This window comes from Lycorma delicatula, chromosome 3 (genome assembly GCF_047948215.1).
Source record: "Lycorma delicatula isolate Av1 chromosome 3, ASM4794821v1, whole genome shotgun sequence".
Lineage (NCBI taxonomy): Eukaryota > Metazoa > Arthropoda > Insecta > Hemiptera > Fulgoridae > Lycorma > Lycorma delicatula.
In genome coordinates, this window is record NC_134457.1 from 68,538,705 (window position 1) to 68,561,472 (window position 22,768).

A 22,768-nucleotide genomic window follows, 5' to 3' on the forward strand; every position below is an offset into this window, starting at 1 on the left:
CATGAGACGCATAGCTGCAAAATTCATACTGAGACTGTTAAACAGCGACCAGAAACAAAATCGCGTAGCTGTCTGTAGTGAATTGAAAACTTCAGCAAGAGATGACCGTAACTTCATCTCCAACATCATAACCGGTGATGAGACGTGGGTGAACGGGTATGACCCTGAAACTAAGCAGCAGTCGTCGCAGTGGGAGTCGCCAAGTTCAACACGGCCAAAAAAAAGCACGCCAAGTTTGCAGAAATGTGAAGTCCATGATGATTGTTTTTTTCTACATCAAAGGCATTATCCATAAGGAATTTGTTCATTTTGGTCAAACTGTCAATGGGATGTTCTATTGTGAAGTTTTAAAGCGGTTACGTGAAAGCATTAGGCGCAAACGTTCAGATATGTGGGGGTAACAACAGCTGAGTTCTGCACCATGACAACGCGGCCGTGTACACATCGCTAGCCGTTTGGAATTTCTTGGCTTCCAAAAAAACGGTAGTTATTCCCCACCCAACCTATTCGCCTGACCTTGACCCGTGCGACTTTCTTCTCTTTCCGAAAATAAAACTTCAATTAAAAGGCCGTTGTTCTAATACAATTGAGGAGATTCAGGAAGAAACCCAGAATGTGCTTCGAACACTTACACCTGCAGACTTCCAGGGATGCATGGGAACAATGCTGGGATCACTGTATCAATGCCCAAAGGGATTACTTTGAAGGAAACAGCGGAAATTATAAGTTATGGTAAGTAAGCTATTTTATTTTTATGGTAAAATTCCCAGAACTTTTGGGTAGCACCTCATATATATATATATATATATATGAATACACAGAAAATGGATAAAAAAGAAAATGTAATATTTAATTTAAAAAATTTGAAGTGGCATTACAATAATAATAAATAACACTGAATTCATCGATTATAAAACATGGATATCCAGCCAAAATAAAATATATATAAATCCTTTTAAATTATTTTTCTTAGATAAATATTAATAATTTTTTAATAATAGTAATGAATTCTGCTTCTTGGAATGAATCATATTTCAAATAAATAATTGGTTTCAAATCCAACAAATCACAAGTAATATGTATTGATGTCTTTTATTGCTTTTTATATTCATAATAAATAAAAAATAAAATAAAAGTATTAATTTTATTTAATTATTTCTTATTTTATTAAAAAAATGTTATTCTCTAATTCATTCTATTACATAAAAAAAGGTTATGATGATTTGGTGGTAATAGACAAACAGTTTCTGTAGGGTACAGAAATGTATAACATCTCTATGATGAGGTCATTTCCCATCTCTGTTTCTTTTTCTTTTTTTTTACGGAAATGCTAAAGTAAAAAAAAACTCTCTTTGTGTAGATCTGTTAAGTATTTTCAACAATTATTTAGCTTGTAATATTACTATTAAAACAGCTAGCAATATTATTTACTTATCAATGTTTCACGCAGAACATATTAACAACTTCATGATTTTATCTGAAATACCTTGTGGAATAACCAACAGAAGCAAAAATTATTCATTCAAAGTCCTCTATCTATGTTCTATATCTAAGTCCTCTATCAACAATTTTCAGTTTGGGTATTAGATTTCATTATAATTCTTTTGAATGGAGTGCTATTTGCAAAATTTTATTTGTAAATTTTTTATTCATTTATTTTTCAAGTTTATTTTTTAGCAAATTATGGTAACTGCTGTTTTTATAAATAATAGTAATACTAAATTTTTTGCTCATATTTCTCTAATAACAACCTAATGGTACTTGGTCCGTAAAAAAAGGAAGAGTATGATCAACCTAGAGATGATTCTAAGGTCCTTGACAATTTAGGTAGTTAACAGTCTTTCACAGGACCAAACTAGTACAAAGCAATTGAGTAGAACTAAAATTTCAATTAGACTAATATCCAAATAAGTAAGTGCTACTGCAATGAACACTGTAATAGTAATAATGATGATAATAATAATAATTTACATATTTTACCTGTATGCAGATAAAAGATGTTCAGGATAAGTAAATTTTAATAGCAATTCCATAACTTGAACATGACCATTGATGCAGGCTGCATGAATCGGTAGCCAACACTCAACAGTATGATGCTGTACTAATTCTGGAAACCTCTATAATAAAAAAAAAAATATATATATATATATATATATATAAAAAATATATTCGTTTGACCAAGGAAGAAGTGTAAGGCAAAAGTGCTACAGCTCATCCTTATATATGTTGAAGATGTGAAATACGATGTGATATAAGTACCGCTTATGATATATCTTTGATAAGCTCTCAATGAGTGTATATTATTGCAGTTAAGAAAAACTTCAAAATCCAGATTTTTTTGATTTTGGGCTTTTTTGGACACTTTTGGTTCAGTTAATTCAATCAAAAGGGGAGAACCACAACTAGATGTTACAATAGTCCTAAATTCAAAATTCAACATCCTACATTCTAATCAATCTACATTCAAACATCCTACAGCTAATCGTTTTTGAGTTATGCAATACATACATACGTACAGACGTCATGCTGAAACTAGTCAAAATGGATATATCTGTTGAAATCTGAAAACCTAAATTTTTCGCCATCACAGTACTACCTTTACTTCGTACAAGGAAGTAACTAGAACAACAATGGCTAAAAAAAATTGTTAGTGTTTAAACAGATAAGATGGTGCTTTTTCTATGAAAATGTAAGTCTGAGACTTCAACAGCATTAGTACATTACTACTTACTCAAAGAAAAATAAGAAACATAATCATAAAACTTAAATAAAATACTAAAAAATAGTTCTGTTACACCAGATTTTTTTTGTCAGAATTTGGTGGCGGTATATTCATTTTTTTAAACATTTTAATTCAGCTATTTCAATCATTATGCAATACCTACAGAAGAGAAAAGAACAGCCTATTGTAGCCTAGCACATTTCATCAGTGCTATTTGTGTTTAATGTAACGGTATTTACTATTTTTAAAATCCTTCAGGGTGTTAACATATACATATATTGCACACATCAGAGGCCAATCTCATCAGAATTAAAAGGCAAACAAAGAAGTAAAAAGAAATGCTGCATTATATAATCTACTTATATATACTTATACATAAACTTTACTCCTATCTTCACCTATATTTATAATCAGGAAAAGCGGATAATTTCAATTTAAGAGTTAAACATACTAAGGCTAACTGATTATACATTAACTTTTAAAAAAATTAAATGACCTGCATCTAATTTAGCTAAGATTAAAAATTATACAATCAAGTACAAATATGAAAGGCTTACTTTAGATTATTACTACATATCCTTTACTAAAAAACCTGCTAGAAATATTCACTAATCATGAATAACTTTTCAAAAATGTCTCTCAAGATCAACAAAAAAAACAGTCATAAATATTTGTTTCATACTATAATTAAAGTATCTCTTAGTAATTGTGCATATGTCTCAGGTCCCATCTGATTAAAATTTTAAAATATAAAAATCTTTTCTTAATTTCACATCAAGATAGAATTACAAAATGCTATGAGGTAAACTTGGATGTAACCAAAAAATAATAATACTAAAATAAAATTTAAAAGTAATAAATTACCTTTAATAATAATTCAGCAACATCTTTTCGTCCCTTAAAACAAGCAATATAAAGAGGTGAGTATCGAGTAACAGGATGAATTCTTCCATCTGCATTTGCATCAAGTAATAATTTAGCCACATCTTTTCTTCCTAATTCACAAGCACTACAAACAAACAAATACAAAAGAATATTCAGAACATTAAAGGAGCATAATTATAACACATAAAATTATCAGATAACAATGAAAGCGAAGAAGAATGTTTCATTATTCTCTGCAATTTTATATATAAACATGTTATATTTATTTATATAGATTGTTCTTAATCATATATAATTAACTGTTAATATTGATTTTCTTGGCAAAACAAGAATCATTCTGATAGTTTCAAAAAGTATATATAAAAATTATTTAAATGTGGATCTATCATATCTAACTTTACTTATCTCCATTGTATGTAACAATAATAAAAATAATACCAAACAATAAAATTAACTATAACATTTTTTTTTATTCTTCTTCTTAACTGTCTTAATTTAGAAAAAAAAGTCAATGTTATTTGCATAATTCTACACCGGATACAAGCTGGGGATACCAATAACTTTTATAATTAATCGCCTATAAATCTTCAAATAAAAAAAATACAGAGTGCTGTATTAGTACAATTTACACTTTTTGAACACTTACTCTCTTTTTGTACAATTGTAACACTTTTTGAACATCTTTAAAATGTATGTTAGTTTATATTCAGCATCAGTGATAATATTTAATGTTTACTGATTTGTTTACATGAACATAAAAACCAGTAAACAAACTGGTTAATTTTAGTAATAAGAACAGAATACTGTAAGTAAAATCAAAAATAGTGCTTCAATAGGAACCTGTTAACTGATTTTCAAACTAGAATTTGATAGATTTAAGCCAGTTACATTATTTTGTTTTTAAGTTTTTACGATGTTTAATAAAAGAATACACATGATACTGTCTTAACCACCATTCCGGTGGTTAAGTTCTTCAACCAAGATCTGCAAAAGCTGTTATTGGAATATGATATGTGCCTTAATATGGGTGGGAAGTGTGTGGAGATTGTATAGATATGCAGATAACTTTTATATAGGATGAAATCTTTATACTATTTTTTCCTAACCTATTTTTTCTTTTTTGAAACTAGGAAGTTTCAAGTTTACGATTACAATTCTATTTACAACAACAAAGGCTTGACCAGATAAAGTAACTTACATCAAATAAGACAAATACAATTAATACTGTGGAATCATATAACGACCACACAACTTACGCAAACACATAATAATAATAATGATGCATAATTATTTTTTAATTACACATTTATGAATAAATTATTTGCTAATTAAAAATATATAATCAGAACTACTCTTCATAACTTCAAAAACTATCATTAAATTTAGAAAAATAATTATACATTACGTGAAAAGTAGAGTATTTGAGCCACTAGGTGCCATGTTTATAAGTAATTCAGCCTCAACACCTAATTCAGCTATTAGATTTTTAACTGTAGTTACATCACCAGCAGCAACAGCATCACGTAATGCAGAATGTGAACTCTGACGTGCCAGTTCTTTAGCATCTGTACAAAAATATAAAATCCTATCACTCAACAAATTAACTTTTCTTTTTTTTTAATTTAAAATAATCCCTTCAAGGGATGGGATCAACATTCAATCTTCAAGAGTGTTAGGATTAGGCCAATCCTTACAATTTAAACCACATCTTTACACCACATGAAGATTAGGACCACAGAATAGATCAACTTCACCATAGTAGTGTTTAATTTGAAATGTTTGAACAGATTTTACAAACAACAATAGAAAAATGAGAAGGAAACTTATTTACTAGAAAAAAACAATCTTAAATTTCATCAAATACTGTTATGGAATAACTTAAGCTTTTATATGTAAAAGTTTCTAATAATGAATAAACAATAGTCTTGATAGTCTATTATGCTTTCTTACACCACTTGAGTAGAACTTCTTCACCCTCACACATTGAATTGTTCGTAAAGTTTACAAGATTATAATGTAAGTACATTAAGTATATAATGTGAGATATACCTTCATACTTGAGTCATAATTTAAAAACCCCACAAAGTCATGATCAGGAAAATAAGAGAACTTCTTACTCTTAATATATTACAACAAAAGTAATAAAAATTTGTACTTTCTATTAACTGTTATACAATCTTTTTTTTAAATAAATTTAAAACCATTTATTACAATGCCATCTTCACATAACAGCTAAAATAGAATGAAACAGACATAAAAATAAACAGCCATAAACAAAATTCAACCCAAGAGATGAACTATACGTGTGACATAAGTTGATTAATACCAGTTTAAAAAGATAAGACAAAACTGGAAAAAATTATCACAATTTCTACCATCATCAACTAATCTATAATATATCATACTAAATTTCAAATTTATTAAAACATGATTTTCCAACTGATTATTAAATACCTATAGTTATGTTTATTGATTTTGTTAACACACCTTTGTTTGGAATTTATGTGCTAATGTACTAATCATTAAACTGCAAACTTGTGAAAGAGAAAGTATTTGTCCTCCTACATAATTAGGGTAGAAAATTTAAAAGAGGAAATGGATAGGGTAAATGTGGATATAGTAGGAATTAGTGAGGTTCGGTGGGAAGAGGAAGGCGACTTTTGGTCAGCTGATTTTAGAGTAATTAACTCAGCATCAAATAATGGGCAGGCAGGAGTAGGTTTCGTGATGAACAAGAAGATAGGGAGGAGAGTGGAGTATTTCAAGACGCATAGCGATAGAATCATTGTAATAAGGATAAAATCAAAACCTAAACCGACAACGATTGTTAACGTCTATATGCCTACAAGCGCCCATGATGATGATGAAGTAGAGTGTGTATACGAAGAGATTGATGAAGCAATTAAACACGTAAAAGGAGATGAAAATTTAATAATAGTTGGAGATTGGAATGCAAGCATTGGAAAAGGCAAGGAAGGAAATATAGTGGGTGAATACGGGCTGGGCAAAAGGAATGAAAGAGAGGACCGACTTAAAGAGTTTTGCACGAAGTATGATTTAGTAATTGCCAACACCCAATTTAGAAATCACAATAGAAGAATATACACTTGGAAAACGCCAGGCGATACTGCAAGGTATCAGATAGATTATATCATGGTTAAGCAAAGGTTTAGAAATCAACTAGTTGACTGCAAAACTTACCCTGGAGCAGACATTGATAGCGACCATAATTTGGTGATAATGAAATGTAGATTGGGGTTTAAAAACCTGAAGAAAACGTGTCAGATGAATCGGTGGAATTTAGAGAAGCTTGAGGAAGAAGAGGTAAAGAAGATTTTTGAGGAGGACATCGTAAGAGGTCTGAGTAAAAAAGATAAGGTAGAAAATGTAGAAGAAGAATGGGAGAATGTTAAAAAGGAAATTCTTAAATCAGCAGAAGCAAACTTAGGCGGAATAAAGAGAACTGGTAGAAAACCTTGGGTTTCAGACGATATATTGCAGCTGATGGATGAACGTAGAAAATATAAGAATGCTAGTGATGAAGAAAGAAAAAGGAACTATCGGCAATTAAGAAATGCTATAAACAGGAAGTGCAAACTGGTGAAAAGAGAGTGGATTAAAGAAAAGTGTTCAGAAGTGGGAAGAGAAATGAACATTGGTAAAATAGACGGAGCATACAGGAAAGTTAAGGAAAATTATGGGGTACATAAATTAAAATCTAATAATGTGTTAAACAAAGATGGTACACCTATATATAATACAAAAGGTAAAGTCGATAGATGGGTGGAATATATTGAAGAGTTATACGGAGGAAATGAATTAGAAAATGGTGTTTTAGAGGAAGAAGAGGAAGTTGAGGAGGATGAAATGGGAGAAACAATACTGAGATCTGAATTTAAGAGAGCATTAAAAGATTTAAATGGCAGAAAGGCTCCTGGAATAGACAGAATACCAGTAGAATTACTGCACAGTGCAGGTGAGGAAGCGTTTCATAGATTATACAAACTGGTGTGTAATATTTATGAAAAAGGGGAATTTCCATCAGACTTCAAAAAAAGTGTTATAGTAATGATACCAAAGAAAGCAGGGGCAGATAAACGTGAAGAACACAGAACAATTAGTTTAACTAGTTATGCATCAAAACTCTTAACTAGAATTCTATACAGAAGAATTGAGAGGAGAGTGGAGGAAGTGTTAGGAGAAGACCAATTTGGTTTCAGGAAAAGTATAGGGACAAGGGAAGCAATTTTAGGCCTCAGATTAATAGTAGAAGGAAGATTAAAGAAAAACAAACCAACATACTTGGCGTTTATAGACCTAGAAAAGGCATTCGATAACGTAGACTGGAATAAAATGTTCAGCATTTTAAAAAAATTAGGGTTCAAATACAGAGATAGAAGAACAATTGCTAACATGTACAGGAACCAAACAGCAACAGTAACAATTGAAGAACATAAGAAAGAAGCCGTAATAAGAAAGGGAGTCTGACAAGGATGTTCCCTATCTCCGTTACTTTTTAATCTTTACATGGAACTAGCAGTTAATGATGTTAAAGAACAATTTAGATTCGGAGTAACAGTACAAGGTGAAAAGATAAAGATGCTACGATTTGCTGATGATATAGTAATTCTAGCTGAGAGTAAAAAGGATTTAGAAGAAACAATGAACGGCATAGATGAAGTCCTACGCAAGAACTATCGCATGAAAATAAACAAGAACAAAACAAAAGTAATGAAATGTAGTAGAAATAACAAAGATGGACCAGTGAATGTGAAAATAGGAGGAGAAAAGATTATGGAGGTAGAAGAATTTTGTTATTTGGGAAGTAGAATTACTAAAGATGGACGAAGCAGGAGCGATATAAAATGCCGAATAGCACAAGCTAAATGAGCCTTCAGTAAGAAATATAATTTGTTTACATCAAAAATTAATTTAAATGTCAGGAAAAGATTTTTGAAAGTGTATGTTTGGAGTGTCGCTTTAAATGTTAGTGAAACTTGGACAATCGGAGTATCTGAGAAGAAAAGATTAGAAGCTTTTGAAATGTGGTGCTATAGGAGAATGTTAAAAATCAGATGGGTGGATAAAGTGACAAATGAAGAGGTATTGCGGCAAACAGATGAAGAAAGAAGCATTTGGAAAAATATAGTTAAAAGAAGAGACAGACTTATAGGCCACATACTAAGGCATCCTGGAATAGTCGCTTTAATATTGGAAGGAAAGGTAGAAGGGAAAAATTGTGTAGGCAGGCCACATTTGGAATATGTAAAACAAATTGTTAGGGATGTAGGATGTAGAGGGTATACTGAAATGAAAAGACTAGCACTAGATAGGGAATCTTGGAGAGCTGCATCAAACCAGTCAAATGACTGAAGGCAAAAAAAAAACATAATTACTGCCAGAATAAATCTCAGTGGCTTTCTAGGTTGGTATATAAGTGGTATTCGTGAGGTTTAGGCAATTTCTAGGTTTGTACAAATAATTTTAATGTAATTATGATACAAAGAAAGGCAAACTGGAAGAATAATTATTGTACAACAATGACTGAAGAACTCAGAAGAGGATAGAAATCCTTAGATAAAATAATAAAACAGGGAAGAAGATAAAAATAAAAATCAGGCATGCATACACAAAAGGTTTCTACAGGAAAAATAATTACTACTGCTATAAATATGAATCGTATTTTGTTTTAGTAAACAAGAAAAAAAGTTTTATCAGTTTGACAAGCACAGTAGAGAAAGACAGACATAGAAAGGCCAGGAAAGTAAAATATAGGAATGTAAGCTACACTGACATGGGAAAATATTGTAAAACTTGGTCGTTATAATAAGAAGAAATTACAAGTTTTCAAGATTAATCAAAATAAAAAGTAGTTTATAGGAAACAATTAAAAGGAAACAACAGTCTTTGAGAGGTAAATTAACTGCCCTAACCTTCTGAGGGATCATTTTATCCCTCTACATTATCTCTTTTTATTATTTTTAATACTCTCTCTTTTGGGATCACGTTAACTCCCCTGTATTCATACAGACTGTTTAATGGGGACACTAACAAACTAATCTAACTAATTAGCTATCAAATCTAGTTAACTAATCTATCTTGTTTTAGCTTGGTAGGGGCAACAAACAAGGCAGGCAAACAGCATAACAAAAGCCTTAACTAATGGAAGTGCCTAACAAGTATTTCATAGGTTTTGAAGTACCTAGCCTTAGTTAATCAAAATATTAAAACTGTAAAGGAAAAAATCTCTGTGAGGGCAGATTAGAATAGATAAAACCTAAACTTCAAGAATTTGAATATACATATTCAAATATGAATAAGAATTTTAATAATAATACATTCATAGATAATATGCAGTCTCACTCTGTACACAAAATGCAATCGTTTGCAAACAGTGATTGGGTTTTATCAGACATTTTAATCTTAAAAACAAGTTAAATAAAATGGCTCTGAAAAATAATAAATAAGAAGCATACAATATTTTTATTTTTTCCAAAATCTAAACAAATCATAAATTTAAGCTCACAAGTTACTGAAACAGAAGATTCAGTTGAAAATGAATAGGTAAGGTAAAAGGAAGGAAATCATTAAGGCAAGATAGCAGACATCATGTAAAAAAATAACACTAGGTAGAAAACCAAGGATAATGATAAATATTGTAAGATTGATAGACGAACACAGAAAATATAAAAACATTAAAAAAAGTGAAGGCAGAAAATTGCATAGATGTATAAGAAATTAAATTAACAGGAAGTATACAGTAACAAAGGAAGATTGATTGCAGGAAAGATGCAATGAAATACAAAAAAAAAATCATTACTGGAAAGATACAAAACAGCATACAGAAAAATAAGAAACCTTTGGTGAAATAAAGCCAAATATATTAGTATAATATAGAAAAATGAGTTCAAAACCTTTGTCACAGAAACAAGGAAAAGCTAACAGATGGAAGGAATGTATCCAAAAACTATGAGGAGGAGGAAAATTGTCTGATGAGTACAACAGGAAAATAAAAAATTGATGATGATTACTGAGAAGACTGAACTATAATTTGAATCTGATAAAGCTTTGAAAGATTTCAACAAAAATAAAGCAAAAAGTATTGATGATATACCAAATAAACCATTACGCTGTATGGCAGCAGTAAGACTGTCAATCTTTATGAACTAGCATGTAAAATTTATGAAAACGGAGAAATACTCTTGATTTTAAAAACTCAACCAATACGGTACCAAAGAAAGCACAAGCATTTAAATGTGAGAACTACTACACCATCATTTTAATGCCTCATGCTAAAAAAATACTTATTAATAGTTTACACAAAAAAAGAACAAGTGGTATAATGATTATTAGATAAAGATCATTTGGTTAGAAAAAAAGAGCATGAGTACAAGAGATTACATTCTGGTAAATCTGATTAGTTTTAGAAGGCAAGCTAAAAGAATAAAATGATCGACATGGCTCTTGTAGATGCAAGAAGGATTTAATAATTTAAAATGGAATAAAATTTCAAATATTTAAGAAAATTTAGATCTAAAAAGAAAGAAGTGTTGTCAATAACACTGATAAACATAATTTTTGTTTCCTAACATGCAATGGTGGGATACCAGTAACGCACCATTTTTGAAAAACTTTTTAAAATTTAATTAAAGGATTTTCTCATTTTTCAAAATATAGTTAGCATTTTAAGCTCCTATATCGAATTTTGTTAGCTCATTTTTTATTGTTTAACTTGTTAACATAATTTATAAGCTATAAAAAAAGAATACTAGACAAAAAATTAAATCATATCATAGTTACATATAATGACATCATATCTAATACTGAAGAGTGAGCCTTCATGGACAAGATTAATCATGTCTGGGCAGATCAAAACATGTAGCTGAAAACACAGCTGTGGTGTTTGTATTAAGCACAGGATTTAGGAATGAATTAATTTTGTTCAGTGTTATTGCTATCTTAAGTTTGTTAACAGTACAGTGTAATAATTCCACGAAATTGTGTAAATGATGTAGATGCCTTTAGTTACATATGTGGTGAGTTTACCATAAAATCAGACAGAAAAAACATAACACCTTTAATTAAAAAAGCATATCATTTGTACTTTCAGTGTAACATTGGTGATCAGGATAAGACGTGGGCTCCTCATATAGTTATATGATAATTGTTCTGTATATTTAAGAGGATGGCTAAAAGGTACATGAATGGCTTTGCCATTTGGTGTACCTATGGTTTGGCGTGAACCAAAGGATCATGTAACCAATTGTTACTTTAGTTTAACAAGTGTGTCTGGAATTTCTAAAAATCTAAACATACTTTAAAATATCCTTCATTGCAATCTGCAATCAGGTCTGTACCTCACAGTGAAAATATTCCAGTTCCTGAGCCAACTGTGAATGTATGTTTCAAAAGCAGCGATGAAGAATCAGGCAATACTGAAGAAGACAACAATGACTTTGATTTTGGATTATATTCCAATAAGCCACATCTTATATCACAAGGTGAATTAAATAACTTGGTTAGGGATTTAAATTTATCAAAAAATCAAGCTGAACTGTTAGGATCAAGACTGCAAGATTGGAATTTACTTCAAAAATATACAAAAATATTAAGGTTTCAAAGCTTAGAAAAAGAACTTTCTCAGTACTTTATTGATGAAAATAATTTGGTTTATTGCACAAATATTGATGAGCTTATGTTGCACTAAGGACAAGTTCATAAACCTGAGGACTGTTCCGTTTCATAGATTCATCCGAGTATAGTTTAAAAGTGGCTCTACTACACAATGGTAACAAATATCCTTTGATACCAATTGCTTATGGTATTAATTTGAAAGAGACATACAATGTGATGAAAGACGTTGTTGAAAAAATAAATTATAAAAAAATAGCTGGATAGCTGGAACATATGTAGCGATTTGAAAGATACAGCTATTTTGTTAGGCATGCAGTTATGCTATACTAAGTAGATGTGTTTTCTTTCCGAATGAGACAGCCAAGCTAGGGATAAGCATTATGTTACCAAAGAGTGGAAGAAACAAGACAACTTAACTCCAAATGGGAAAAATATTATTCATGAGCCTTTAGTTGAACCCAAAAAAATATTTTTACCCCTTCTCCTTATCAAGCTAGGAGTAATGAAAAATTTTGTAAAAGCAATGAAGAAGGATAGTGCCGGATTTTTGTAATCAGGCAGAAATTTCCGTATGTAAATGAATGAAAAATTAAACAAGGAGTATTTGTTGGTCCTCAAATAAGAGTTGGCCAAAGATGATGTATTTAACTCAATGTTAAATAATGTAGAAAGTGAAGCTTGGGCTTCATTTAAAGACATTTGCAAAAGGTTTCCTGGCAAACAAAAATCCAATAATTACCACAACATTATTAATCAACTTCTTACTTCATACAAAGCTATGAGATGTAATATGTCTTTGAAAATACATTTCCTCCACTCACATCTGGATTTTTTTCCCGGACAACCTCAGAGATGTAAGTGATGAACACAGTGAACGTTTTCACCAAGACATTTCGATGATGAAAAGCCGCTATAAAGGGAAATGGAATACTAACATGCTGGACATTAATTCAGGATGTGCCTGAGGCTATTCATAAAAGAAAACCATTGGCGTAATCATTCTCACAGGTATGGCCATACAAAATTATAAATTTTACGGATTTTAACTATATTTTCCCTTAATTTTTTTAAAGCGTAGTTTATTTAAAACTAAGGGTGATGGAAAAATTGTATTTACAGATCTGTAATGTACCCAAAACAGCAATTCAAGAAATGGTATCACACTTAGAGAACCATTAAATTTTTTTTTTGTCTATCAGTGTAATCTGTACAAGAATCACGTGGTGTAGTTAGTAGTGGATTATAAGATAAAAAAGATTCAGAGAGAACTGAAAAAATTTATTCTAGACTTGTTGCTTTTAAATTTATACCTACAAGAATTAATACAGGAAAATCTGAGAATAGAGTAACTACCCAAGGAAAAATTAAAAATGTTCAGATTTGTAGATAATTTTCTTTTAGCAAAACTCAAAGATAAATTAGAATAAACTCTGGATGTCATGGGTTTATTGTTACAAGAGAACTTTATCTGAAAATAAACAAGAGTGAAGCAAATCTAATGAAATGTGATAGAAAGTCAATAAGCAATTAAGTAAGTATTAAGACATATTTGGATGAATGAAGTGAAACAGAAGTTAAAAGGAGATTCTGAAGAGCAAAAAGAACCTTCATTCAAAAAATGTTTGTCAGTGTCAAATATAAATCTAAGAATTACCTAGAAATGCTAAAACATATTTTTGTGGAATGTATTGCTTCATGCTAATGAAACAGAAACAGAAAAGCGGAACAGAAAATAATAGAATCCTTAGAAATATTGTGTAACAAGAACATATTAAAAATTGGGTAGGTTGATAAAATATAAAATAAAGGTCTTATTAACATATATACAGAGGTGATAAAAATTTGTTGGCACAATTTTGTAGAGAGATGAACTATATTGGTTGGCAATGAAATAAGCCATTAAGTTTTAGTTTATCTGGTAATAAAGAGATCTGTAACGGTTACACAAAATACAGAAGTACTAAAGATTGGAGAAAATAAAGCAGTTACTTTAAGACATAGGATATAGAAATAGTCTGAGTTTAAAAGAATTGTACAGAACAGCGAATGAATAATAGCATCATGCCAATCGATTAATGATTCAAAAAAAAAAAAAGGTTAATAAATCATGCAGTCATTCTCAAGAAACTAAAAGAAAAGTTGAAAACTCCAGATTAATGTTTAACTAAGCAAAAGAAATATCTTTATTTTAGTAGCATTATCACAAGATAATGCTACTAAAATAAAGTTAATCTAAGGCAATCTTAGCTGTAAGATCAATCCTGAGAAGTAGGCTGAAGTACTGCTGAGATAACTGTACAGCATTTCTAAATCTTCAAAAAAATTAAATAACAATGAGCAAAGTAAAATAATTAAAATAAGAAAACAACGCATACAGAAATAAAAGTTAATATCTACATAAGAATTAGATAGCTACAATAAAAATATGAAATCAAAAGAGCTTTCTACTCTAAAGGAGACAGGAGCGAAACCAGGCTGTAAACAATCCCTAAGGTTTTCAATTTATGCAATAAAAAGCAGTGATTTAAGGGCAAAATATCAAAGTCAAAGCTGACAAAATAACAATCGGAGAAGAAAAAGTGTACAAAAGCTTTATTTTATTCAGCTGAATATAAAATGACTTTATGGAAATGACTGATAAAGAGAAAATCATTAAAAGAAAAATTTAATCTGAATGACAAAAAAAAGAAAGACAGTCATTTGAAATGTGGGCATAGGAAAGATTGGAGAAGGTAAATGACAATTAAAAAAAGGAAATGAGAATGTAATAAGGAGAATGAATGAAATCAGAAACTTAACCAAAACAATTAATAATAATAGATAAGTTAATAGGCTGTAAAACTGTCATGATAGGAAAAGGATTGATTAAAAGAGAACTTGAAGGGTCAGTAGAGGGTGTAAAGAATAGATGGAAAACATTGAAAAATGTAAACAATTTTTAAAAAGTAAAGCTATTAAAAACTTCTTAATTTCTTGAAATTTATTCTGAAACTGTAAGAATGAAGATGGACATGCTGCAAGGAACACGCCTTAGGGATATGTATTATATTTACTTATATAAAATACTTTATACTTACTACTCACACATACATCAGACATCTGGAATAAAGCTCTAAAACGTAAAAATAATTAATTTTTATAATTAGCTCAATTAACTTTTATATCTACTGGCATTTGACAAGCTAGTATATGTTTGGCCATTAAAAAATCTATAACAATATAAAAGCTTCAATAAATTAAAAACAGAAACAAAATAATTAATTTATACTTAAATGTAATTTTCCATCACGGGAATACTGAATACATTTAATCTTCATGTACAAAAACCAATATTTTTCATTAGGAAACATGAATGTATTATATTCCAAGGTTAATGATGTTTAGGTTATTCCAAGATTAATAATTAAGGTAAATATAGAAAGTAAGAACAGGAGACAGAAATTAAATACATAAATCAAATGAGAAAAATATTGCTGGACTAACCAATGGATTTTAAAAGGCAAACTGATGTTTTTGATTTCATGGAAGGGTAATTTCAGATAAGGAAGTAGGTTTGTCTTCAGAAAGAAGAAAATATATGTGTTTAGATCCCTGATAAACCCTAATGTGTAAAATAATACTTTGCACACATTTGGTTTCATCAACAGTAAATTCAGATTTAAACATTTATCAGGAAGAAGAATTTGCTGAGAAGATATTTCTGGATGGACTATTTAAGCCAACATCAAAATAAAACGGAACTTTTCTGGACCTTTACTTCTGAAAATTAGCAGAGTTATTACAACTAAGACATGAAACAAACGGCCATCTAATAAAAAATTTAATAATAGCTTGCTAACTTCTCATCCTTTCTTTAAATTACCTATCTATGAACAAAATAAATATTTAACTATTTAATCCATTTCTACAAATTTAATATACATTCCATCACAACAAGACAAAAGGCCTTTTCAACTGTACATAATGTAAAGGTTTTTCATACCAAGCAAGACTAAACATCATTTAGTCAAGTAAAAGTGATAGTGTAAAACTGGTTAACCAACATGTCACTAACTCTATGGATCTAGTTCAATTTCACATTACTCATACAATCCAACAAAAAAAACTTTAAAAAGTTTTATGGTACAATAAAACACTGTAACCACTGATATCTTAGATCAAATTTCATGTTATTAAATAACTAAGGTCAGTGAGAATCAGAACATTTTTGCAAGTTACCTTGATATCTACATTATGCAAAAAAAACAAAATTTGTTTAGATTAAATTCCTCAAAACAGGCTGTAAGACTAATTAAATTCAGCACTTGAATTTGTTTGGTCTCACGCCAACATTTCTGAATCAGTGCCACAACTGAACATCTACAACCAAACTACACAAACATAATGCACACTTCATTTACTAAAAGTAATTATATTCTAAAAGTAACATAATATTACAATTCACGTTATACTAAAAGTATAAATGATAAAATTTTAGTCTGATTCCTAATTAATTCTCTTCAATTTTTTATTACATAATTATCACATCACATAAAATACTTCTGTTTATAAAGAAATTCAACCAGCCTCAATAAAGGACTAGATTGATTCACAATCTAGACACTTAGAAAAAACAAATGAGATTGTTCAATGTAGCCTGATTTTTTAATTAATAAATAACTACAATGTGATTGTTACATCATCACATTGGAAATTAATAATTTCCAATGTGATGCATTAGCAGAAAGTCTTTATCTTTCTCTCTCTATTTTATGTAGTAGTTATACATATTATGAATTAATACAATATAAAAAATAATCGCAAACATTTCAATGAGCATCAGTGATTCAGACATGTTAAAATAATATGATATAATTTTATCAGTATAATGGCTAAAACCAGTAAAGTGCTGAATTTCCAATGAAAAATTAAACTCAAGAACTGTACGATTAAAATATTCAAATTTTATTTTGTCACCCAACAAATTTTCAAAGATACAGTTTACCTGTTTGTTTCTGACACAGTTATGATAACACATTTTCTAATTTTTATTAAATTTTGCAGTAAGACTCTATGGTATTAGGTGAAATGACATAGGACAATTTTTAATAAAGATTTCCATTTTAAAACTGCAGTTGCTACCTTCCTTGGATGAAGGAAAACTGAGGTGGATGAAAAGTTTTAGTCACCAACCAGTACATCCACAGTCTGAACACATGATCTCCCCTCCACTCCTGATGTGACCTACTCCTCATATCAAACAACATTTTCAGTCTGTCTGAGCCACTGAACATTGAAATACCTCACTCTTTTCACATTTTGCTCCACATTTAATCCTAATGTGATTTTCTGAGACTATTCTGCTATTATGTTTTTTTCTGTTTGCAATTAAGTAATATAATGTTGATTTTCAATATACTTATTTAAAATGTTTCTTCTTTTTGGAAACCTAAATTTTAATATAATTTTAAGAAACATATAACAGAACTTGCTCCTAACGATCATAAACTATAATATCCAGTGCATCTGGAAACAATGCTTACATTATTGCTGAAGAGTAATTTAATTTAAACAGTCAGCTAAATTAGCATCGGTTAAATTTTCTAGAATCAATTATAATCAATTCTGTTTTGTGCTTTATTTTAATTTTTACTTTTTAAATTCAATTTCAATGTAAAGTTAAATTTGTTACATTCAGTAAAAATTGAGAAAAACTATTTATTATTCATACAACTACTAGTAAATGACTGCGCCTAGGCTTAATTCTAAAAACAGAAATGATTTAGAAACATATTATTAAGTTTATAGTAGAAATTATTAAAAGCTCCTATATTCAAAATATGTATGTACATCTTAGAACCTAAGACTACAGTATTCAATTACGGATTAAATGCAATTCCTATTTGGATAACTAAGGAAATATATGCAGAAATTGAATTTTTAATAATATTTTTAACAATTAAATTTTTTAATAATATAGCCTACAGTAAGAACAAGATAATTATATAAAATATGTACTTGTATCCCAATAGAACACAAATAGGGAATTACTATTTGGATAACTAAGGAAATATATGCAGAAATTGAATTTTTAATAATATTTTTAACAATTAAATTTTTTAATAATATAGCCTACAGTAAGAACAAGATAATTATATAAAATATGTACTTGTATCCCAATAGAACACAAATAGGGAATCTCTTCTACTGGACACAGAGATGACCAGCTTAAGAGGAAGTTTAAGTGATGACTATCTATATCAATGGGATAAACTGTAAATACACACTACGTGTAGTATAACTAGATTGAAATTCACAATGCAGCTAATTTTCAATATCTAATAGCACAGAAGTGCTAATATAAAAATTCTTTATAAAATGAAATTATTTTCCCAAGCCTTCACTTCATATAAATTCAAAAGCAAATTTAAATAAGTATAATAATAAATAAATAAAAAAAGTAAATAAAATATATAACTTTTCTCAGATAAGCAAATATATAAGAAATTATAAGAAATTCTCCACAAAATTATCACCTTCATAATAAAGCACTAATACTAAATAATATATCAAAAACCAAATAACAGTATTTGCACAGAATTCAATAATCTTTAAAATATTCTGCAAAGAATATACTTTACCTTCTTCAACATCGTTAACAAAATAAGAACATGCTTCAAATGCAACATCAGGTTCAACAGGTGAGTCAGAACATCCTCCAGGTATTACATGTTTCAACATTATTACAGCACTTCACAATCATTACACACAAAACACAACTACACGACATCCACTTTCTAATTATTAAAACATTTAATTTTATTTTAAATTAAAATTACTAGCACTCAAAATTGGCCACGTATTTTTATATAACAACATTTAATATAAAAAGTGTCCTTCACGAATGAAAATGAAATAAAATGTTTAAATTTTCTACAAAAGATTTACCTTAAAAATTAAAACCTCTACTCAAAAATGTTTTCTCAAATTAGAAATAATTAACTAATTGCATCATAACATCTACAAAAAATATAAAACAATGATGTGTAATCTCAGCATCATTAAATAATAAAACTTACACTGATTTAGAGTTCTAAAGAAATCTCTTATGAAACAAAACCATCCAATCCACACAATAACAAATCTTATAATTTTATAATATATTAAGATCTATGATCGTAATATAATGTAATTTTATAATAAATAAAAAAATCATCTTATATTTTTCATCCATCATCAATATTTGTCAAATATTGATATTTAAAATACACTATATATATTTATTTATTTTAAATATCAAAGCTCTCCTGGGACTTTTATAGCCTATTCTACTAGTGAATAATGGAAAAATATTTCCTAAAATTCTTTGTTTGCGAGTTATGGCTTATGAAATATTTCATTCGGATTTCAGCTACCCCAGTGAAATTAGAGGGTACTGAAATTTTTAGGACATTAATTAAGAGGCAGAATTAGCTATTTTTATAGTTTTTGACCTGAAATATTGAATAAAATAGGTTTCAGGACCAAATCTGCACTAGTTTTTGAGGAAGTTGGATGAAAACTAATAAATTATGTAAAAACCTGTTTGTTAATGTTTGATGTACAGAAACTTTGTTAAATGGGTAAAACTTTTAAACAAAACTTGTAGAGAATTTAATTCTGAGAAGTTGAATAAAACAAAGAAAGATTAGAAAATCTCGAACTTTATTTAGAAACAGTACATTACTACATTTGTCAGAAAAGTACTTATTAAACATAAATAAAAACCAAAATCTTTTTTGGTATTTTTTTTTAAATATTTAAAAACAAAATTTACTGTTATTTTTTTTTTTTTAATTGGATATTACCCAAAAATTGTAAAATAAATAAAAATTACTTACATAATTTTTTTGTTAAAGACAGAAATACAATAAACTGTATGAAAAATTAATATTTCAAAGTTGACAATAAAATAACTGTTGATCAACAATGCGCAATACTGTATTAGTGTTTAAATAATTCTATAAGGTACATATAACAGGTACTGTGAACTGTGCTGTCCTTAGCGAAGGTATTCTATGAATTTTAGTTTGAAAGTTATCAGTCTCCACTCACATAAATCATCAGTTCCCTAATAAATGGATAGGAGGTCATCATGGAGGTCCACATTCCTGGCCACCAGAATCGTCTGATTTAACACCTTTACAGTTTTTCGAATGAGGATTTTTGAAAAATATTGTATATGAAACAAAAATACATTCTCATGAGGAATTAATTGTCTGCATTATGGATGCATCTGAGCAACTTATCTCATTCCTTTGGTTTATTCAACTTATCTCAAACCACTTTGTTCAGAATTAAATTCAATATAAGTTTAGTTTAAAAGTTTTATGCATTAGCCATTTAACAAAGTTACTGTAAGTCAAACACAAAAAACCGGGTTTTTTTACAATTTATTTATTTACACCACAGATTTCTCAAAAACTACTACAACACGGTTCTGGGACCTATTATATTAGATTTTCAAGTCAAAAACCATAAGAAATCACTAATTCTCCCCCTTAATTAATGTTCTAAAAATTTCAGTATGACCTCATTTCACCAGGATGGCAAAAATCCAAACAAAATCTTTCACTAGCTGCAACTCGCAAACAAAGCATTTTAGAAGATTGTATGAACTTTTTCCATCATTTTCATAAGTAGAATGGTTGTGAAAGTCCTGGGAGATGTTCGTAATACACTCTGTATACATGTGTATATATATATATATATGCGCGCGCGCGCGCGTGTGTGTGTGATACTAATATAAAAGCCGACAAACATTATTGAAATTACATACAATTAGGGACTCATTTCCGTTTTTTGATGAAATTTGGAATATACCTTAATTGGAATTCCTGTTTTTCCTTAGTTGGAATTCCATTTTTTTCCTGTTTAGCCTCCGGGAATCACCATCAGGTATTATTTCAGAGGATAAGTGAAGATGATTTGTATGAGTGTAAGTGAAGTGTAGTCTTGTGTAGTCTCAGGTCGACCATTTCAAACCCAACCACCAAAGAATACCGGTATCCAATTGGGATCAAAGTCATTCGTTACAATTAAAATTAATCGTGACAAATGCCTTTCACCCGAGTTAGTCACTCGTAAGTTACACAGTACCGCCACAAAAATGTTTAATTCAGCACTATACAAGTGTAGTAAATCGGTCAGTTTAATATTTAAGGTCAATTACACGAGGTTAAGGTAAGAAGAAGAGTTAAGGTAAGAACCGAAAGATCGGAGGGCACTGATAAGTCAGAGTCGAAAGCCCATACCATCTGTAGCTGGCGGGGTAGAAGGTAGGCTGGTGGTCGTGCCGAGTGGACGAGGAGATTGATCACAGACTTGGAGATGTGGCTCAGCAGAGGACACAGGAACGTAAACTTCCACATCACGCAAATGATGACAGGACATGGGAATTTTGAGTCGTACCTAAATAGGATTGGTAGGCGCGACTCCCCCAGGTGCACGTTCTGTCCTGCAAACGACACAGCGGAACATAATCTGTCCACTGGCCAGAGTGGCGTGATCAACGTACGAAGGCTGGAATCGTCGATCTTATACCGGAAGACCTGATGTCTTACATTCTTGGTTCATTCAGTAACTGGAGAGTATTTGATGAGTTCGCCACGGTGATTCTTCGGCGCAAGGATGTGGAGGGAAGAAGAAGGGGCTATTAGTGCTTTGCACCGATTGCATAAATAGCCTAGATCCAGTAAGATGACCCCTCAATCTTGAGGTGAAGAAACTGATCTGCGAGCAAGGGGGGTAAATGACAACCCCCTGCGGGAGTCACTGTGCGTTCGCGATTGCGTGGATGGACGGCGATGATGACGCACAGGGACTCTGAATCCGTCTTAGCTCGAAGGCACCTCTCGGAGGTGCCTTCGTTTTAGCGAAGTGCTTAATCGCTGGGCCGGCCCACGGAGGGTGTTTGGTGAGGATTGGAAAGGTCAGATATAGTCGGTAGGACGCAGGTATACATACGCAATTTAATAACATCTAGCGAAACCTGTTGCGTGTCCCAACACTGCCCCGTCGGGGACATACGTAAATGGTATTCTCCCACCTCATCAATAACAAAAAAAGTTATGTTAATATCGTACGACGTTCATAGACGGAATCTTTAGTTACATAACCTAACCTGCGGAATCGTTAAGTTACCCTTAACCTAACTTAACTCAATCAAATTTACATAGACCAAATTATTTACTCCGTAAATAATCTACATTGTCCATAACTTAAAGTAACTTGCACTTAACTTTAACCATCTTAAGTCTTATGTCAATATAATCTCATTCAGTTAATTAACAAACTTAATCAAATTATTTGGTCCGAAAATAATGTTTATTACACTTTTACAAAATTGAATTACGAAATTTTTGTGTGAGGGTACTGTCTAATTTACTAAACACATAACTCGGGTGAGAGGCGTACCGACGAATAATTTCAATTATAATGAATAATTTAGGTCCTAAGTACATTCCAAATTTCATCAAAATTGGAGGTGACTCCCTAAATGTGTACAAT

At 30.2% G+C, this 22,768-nt stretch overlaps 1 protein-coding gene across 1 annotated transcript in view; it reads right to left on the bottom strand.

The window, feature by feature from the left end:
• Lrrk (Leucine-rich repeat kinase) overlaps positions 1-22,768 on the bottom strand; it is a 230,511-nt gene that overhangs the window by 153,340 nt on the left and 54,403 nt on the right. Inside the window, exons 5-7 of the mRNA XM_075359136.1 lie at positions 5,013-5,172; positions 3,587-3,731; positions 1,981-2,117 (exon numbers count right to left, since the gene is read on the bottom strand). Of these exons, the coding sequence (XP_075215251.1) occupies positions 1,981-2,117; positions 3,587-3,731; positions 5,013-5,172 (442 nt within the window). The remainder of the gene's footprint in view (positions 1-1,980; positions 2,118-3,586; positions 3,732-5,012; positions 5,173-22,768) is intronic.